Source organism: Kogia breviceps, chromosome 16 (genome assembly GCF_026419965.1).
Source record: "Kogia breviceps isolate mKogBre1 chromosome 16, mKogBre1 haplotype 1, whole genome shotgun sequence".
NCBI classification, from domain to species: Eukaryota; Metazoa; Chordata; class Mammalia; order Artiodactyla; family Physeteridae; genus Kogia; species Kogia breviceps.
In genome coordinates, this window is record NC_081325.1 from 11,179,389 (window position 1) to 11,185,388 (window position 6,000).

A 6,000-nucleotide genomic window follows, 5' to 3' on the forward strand; every position below is an offset into this window, starting at 1 on the left:
ACTCTTCAAGCTTGCTTTTATTATCTGTTTCTCACAGCCGCCTTATGAGGTAAGATTGAGTAGCTTGCTTTAAAGGCAAGGTGCCAGAAGAATAGAGAGATGAAGTCAGTTTCCCAGAGTGACCTGGCAAAGAAGTAGCTGATCCAGATTGCAAATTCCTGGTCCCTTGGTCCCTTACTCATTAGCCACTAAGTCCCAGCTCCTCTCATTTCTTCACATCCTCCAAGTTTCTGATTCTCTGCTTATTTTAATGAGGCCCATGAGACATCCTTTAGGTTAGACATCCTATTCCTACCACGCCACCACTTTCCTACCCCTAGGAAAGATTTATTCTAAAGCCCAGGGAAAAGTTAATTTGCTGATACTTATTCCAAATTGGCCTGCTACAGCCACTGAATACTACTTTTCCCTTCAGAGTTGTGGATTATGGACCTTTCCTATAGAGATTCAACATACCTGGTCTCCAAGATGCAGTCCTGGGTTCTGAACAGCATTTCTACAAATCCTTCATGACCTTTATCCTCTTTGACTTGCTAATAGAGCCTTATCCAAGGACTAAGTGTGGGGAAAAAGAAATAAAATAAAGAGGAAGAATTTTTGTAAACACCCGAGTCTGTGGAATTTTATCTTGTTCTTCACAGTACAAGATATGCTCTAGCCCATATCACTACCTGCTGAAACACATGTTTTCTTGTACATATTCTGTCCTGAGACTCCGTGAGTGCCACAGTCCTAATCTTTCTTCACCTTCTCTCATCACTTCCTTGGCTATAATATGGTAGCCATATTAACACCTCTCCCATCCTTGTCTGACTGTTGTAGATAATATAATACTAGACTCCTGAGGTAGAAAGATTAAGATCTTCTTAGGCAAAAATGAACTCAATTAGCATTCGTTATGAATCCCTTTGAGATATAAACCTGCATTAAAAAAAAAATGTTCCTATCTTTGTAATTAGGTGCCAAGTCCCTGCTGTCATCCCAGTGTGTATAATATACTGGTGGAAATGATCAGTAGTTGGTCCAGTCCAGGGCAGTTTTAAATAAATCACACTGATTTTATGAGCTTTGGAGCTGCACTTACTTGGTAATCTTTTACACAGTAATCCTTGGCCAGCATAAGCAGTAGGGATTTATAATACCACATGATCATCCAAAATATATCACCTTCCAATTAAGGGAATGCCAGGTGACATCCATCTATCCAAAACCAATTAATGAGTTATCAAAATAGCTGGCTGTTACGCTAAATTAAAACCACAGTTATCTCAAGTGTCTGTAAAACCAGGGAGATATTGAACAGTTTGATTTCAACTTTCTTTTCTAAAAGCACTTAGAATATCCTCTTCGTGTTCTTATCTTGGTAGATAGTATATAAAAGATATGATTTTATCTTACTGATGATTGAGGAAGTGCTAGCATTTCATGTCATAATGATGACCCTCTGCCTCATTGTACAAGATATGTGGATAAGCTATGAGCTTTGGACTAAAAAAATGCTGAAGCTAGGAAATAACCTGAACTACTTGTGTTTGCTGTTTATTTTAAATCTCAATGGCAGCTCTATTTGTTGCATTTTGATTAATTGAAGTTTTAGATTTCTAGAGTAGAATGGTAATTAGGATGCTATAAGCTGCTAATTTTTACTTTATTTCTTTAAATGTCTATGTAAATGTGAATACTTCCAGTATTCAAAATGCCTAACTCAGAGATCAAGTTAAAAATTTTCGTGATGTCTGGTGAGCAGATAAGAATAATTTGTGGTAGAAATTATGGTTATAGTAGTGGAAAGAAAAAATGTGGTCATGGTAACTCATTTTCACTAGGTTTGAAATTAAAAGAAAATCACCCATCACAAAAGCCTAAATAAATTTTATAAGGTAATAGTCACAATAAAATTCCTGATCACAGTGTTGCCTAAAGAAACCGATTTTTGTCGTTCTGATGAAATCATCACTATTTGCATTTGACCCCTTAATTTACCAAATGGCACTCATTAATGCAGGTTAATTGTAATGCCGTCAGTCTGTAACTTATACCGGTAATCAACACACCATAGGCAAAGGACACATGAGTTATTGAGGCTAGGCTGAGACGTCAACTCGTGAGCTCTTGCACAGTCACCTCTGCGCTGACTCCATTGCTTGCTCACTCTGGAACACGTTCTTGCACACTCTGATGTTAAGCACTACTTTGACAAGATATATTATTTACAACCTTGTGAAGTAGTCTATGGCATCCTGTCAGAATTCTATTTAGATATAAATTACAATATAACTGTGAATCATATTCAGAAAATCATGGGTAGTCCAGCTCCCATTTCACTGTATCTATTTTCTACCTATATCTTGGATGTATTTAGGAAGAAATTTTGCTCCAAAGCGGAAGTATTTTATCTCAAGTCCAGAAAATGGGTTATAATAAAATTGGGAGCCAAAGCCTTTGTTGATTTTATTTGTTTTAAAAAAGATATTGGCAAAATAATTAGCAAATTTTATCATTTCTCTTCACTGGTGTATATTTTATATTCCAACCTTATTACTTGTGGTTTTACTTTGCTAGAAAAATACATTTTAGAGGGAAACAAATCTAGCAGCTACCTACTTTTCTACAAGGATAAAGTCTCACTGTTTTCTTTGTATCAATCACTACATCCTGATGTCCTATATTCTAATTGTTTCATTTCTATTTAAGAGGCAACAAGCAAGGCATAATGTCTTTCAACAGCACAGTGATCATTCACAGAACTGAATAATGATTAATGAAATGATATCCCAAGAGCTGAATAAACACAGCATTAGTGCTGGAAAATGTCAACCCTACTGCTTCAAAAGGGCAAAAGCGTCGCTGGACCCAAGCTGGTATTTTTCATTTTGTAAAATGGACTTATCCTGAAATTCTCCAAAATATTCATTTAATTCCTATTAAGAGGTGTGTGTTGAATTGTAAATGATATTAATGATACAACAGTGCTTGATAATGTCAGCTATATTCAGCTATATGTCATTCATTGTACTTAACCCTCTGGGCATTTAGAAAGCCCTTACCTTCTAATATCCTCTTGTCGTCAAATGCTGCCGAATGCTATTTACCAAAGAATTTGATGGTTACCTTTAATCATATGATACCCTCTTTTTATGGCACATAAACAGAAGTTCTAAATGAATGCTAGCTGATTCTTGTAAACAGAATGATAGATCACAACCCAACTGCCTTACTCATAAGATGGACTCGAGATGTACTTAATAAAATATATATATATATATACTGTAATATATATATATATATACACGATAATATATTTTTCATATATATTCCTTAGTCAGTATCCTGTTTAGTGGATGTTAAATTGTGGAAAAGACGAAAGAAAAACACGATCTTTGCTTAAATGTCCTTCACAGGACATTAAGCTGCCTTCTATTTACTGTGTTAAGCTCTACATGAAGGACTGGCACAACTTTTTTTTTTTTTTTAGAAGATGTTGGGGGTAGGAGTTTATTCATTAATTTATTTTTGCTGTGTTGGGTCTTCGTTTATGTGTGAGGGCTCTCTCTAGTTGTGGCAAGCGGGGTCCACTCTTCATCGCGGTGTGTGGGCCTCTCACTGCTGCGGCCTCTCTTGTTGCGGAGCACAGGCTCCAGACGCGCAGGCTCAGTAGTTTTGGCTCACGAGCCTAGTTGCTCCGCGGCATGTGGGCTCCTCCCAGACCAGGGCTCGAACCTGTGTCCCCTGCATTGGCAGGCAGATTCTCAACCACTGCACCACCAGGGAAGCCCTGGCACAACTTGTAAAATGTAATCACTGCACAGAACAGCTAGGGGTTATTTGGTTGCATCTTCAGAATAATGTTTAAAAGTGAAATAAAAAGCATATGGTTCTAAGTTTCATTATTCAGCCATTTTATATAAAAACCAGTTGCAGAATGGAAGAATTTAGCTTGGCGTACAAGGCCATACAGAGAGGGTGATGTAATCTGAGAGGGGCACCTGAGCCCTGACTCTCAGCCCAGGGCAGTGTTGGTAAATGAGCTGCCTTAGTGAAGGGCCCCTTATCACTCCCGACTACCCTCTTGGGAATCTCTATGTGAACTCTGTACGTGGGGCTTTCAGAAGGATCCAGAGATGGTAACAAGACCACATTTGTTTGCACCTTTCAATCAAATAGATTCTTCAGATGGTCTAAACATTACTCCTTTGTCTATCAGAGGACAAAATTACATTTGATAATTTAATGATAGTTTTTAATAGATTGAGAAGAATTTTTGTCAAAAATGGCCACCATATAACATGGTTTGTTTAAATAACCTCATTTCCCTCTTACCTTATATCAGAAAGTTAGACTTCCAATGTACCTTATTCATGCTACAACCTGATTTGTATATCGCTGAGCCAAGAACTCTGAGTGGCATCAATCCATACCATCTGAACGCTTTTGCCAAAGACATGGCAGAACTCCTTTAAGGAACAGATCACCCCATGAATTCTAGACTTACACAGCATCAGTGACCTCACCGTGAAAGTATGCCTTAATGATCCAATGGTAGAAGCTGTTCTGTAAATACATGGAATAGTTCTTATTGTGATCAATGGGCGTTTCCTAGAACTGAACTGTTTCTAAACCCACAGCCCCATGGTGATTTCAAAGTTTGATTTACAAAAGAAATAGGCACCTAAAAGATTTTCTATTCCAAAGCTCTTTTTTTTTTTTTTTTTTTTGCAGAAGTTAGATCTGAATAAGATATCTCAAAGCCACACTGTGTCACTAAAATCCTTCTTTCTCTAGGTCTAAAATCCTGAAAGGAGCCATTAGAGGTAAATCAATTCACTGCACTGCTTCTAAGTTGGAACAAACCTAAATGATCTAAATCTCTGCTGCTTTTCTTTAAACACACACACACACACACACACACACACACACACACACACACCCTCCTTTCTCCTATTTCTCTTTCACTTAGCTGGATTGCCTCTCTGACAGAGAGAAAAACAATGATCATTGGCCCCCAGGGAAAGTGGTGTAGCTGTAAATGAAGGGTGGAGCGAGGTTGTGAAACAGTGGGCATGCTTTGTGTTGGCCTTCATTTCCTCCTTGATTCCTGTGATTTCCTCTTGCCAAACCTGGTGGGTGGAAGGTCTGCAGTGGGGGACAGGGGAAAGGCAGCTATGTGCCAGCTCTGCCTTGGAGGTATTACAAAAGAGGGATGGGACATTTGAGACACATTTTTTCTTTTACCATAAATTATAAAACAAAAGAAAGAGGATATGTACCTCAAGAATTGAGCCCAATTCTTCCCTTTGCTTATAGAAAATTCTCCCCTAGGCTCAGAGAAACCTTTTACAGTGCCCACTTTGTGAACTCTTCACTCCATGAACAGGATGTATGAAAGAATAGCACAGCACAGCAGAGCACACACCTTGGAGCCATACTGCCCTGCTTCAAATCCTGGCTCCTATCATATACTGCTTTGTATCTTTGGTTTAATTTTCTTACCCCATGAATGAAATTTAAATACCTACCGCATAGAGATCATTGCTCATAGTAAATGCTCAATACATGGTAGTAAATATGATTATGATGATTGTTGTAGACCCTGACAGATGGTTACTCCTTAGTCCTCTACTTTAAAGAACATGAGAAATAGGATTTCTACTTATTCTCCTGGAAAGGAAGACTTGGAGGCTCTGCACCTTCTCTCGTCACTACTCTTGTTGAGGTTGCATTTTGGGTAGAGAAATCACAAAATTCACCATCCAAACTAGGACACTTTTGAGAGTGAAATGGAGTGTTAATCCAATGGGACACCAGGGCAACAGGCATAAACTGGGGCTCTCCTTAGAAAACTGAGAGTTTGACAGCCTAATTATGGGACAGCAAGGTGGGGTCCTAAACCTTCTTCCTGTTTCAAAATCTGAAACACAACTGGAGGAAAAGGTGCTAATTTTCTCAAAAGTCTATTCTTGTTCAAAGAAGGCTAGGAAATAATTACACCTGCTATTTTAT

At 38.3% G+C, this 6,000-nt stretch overlaps 1 protein-coding gene across 1 annotated transcript in view; it reads left to right on the forward strand.

Annotated features, from left to right (window-relative positions):
- The window catches only part of LOC136792838 (uncharacterized), an 88,992-nt gene extending 86,061 nt beyond the window's left edge, over positions 1 to 2,931 (forward strand). Inside the window, exon 5 of the mRNA XM_067016888.1 lies at positions 2,695 to 2,931. Coding sequence (XP_066872989.1) covers positions 2,695 to 2,751 — 57 coding nt within the window. The 3' untranslated portion in view covers positions 2,752 to 2,931. The remainder of the gene's footprint in view (positions 1 to 2,694) is intronic.
- The last annotated feature ends 3,069 nt before the right edge of the window (positions 2,932 to 6,000 follow it).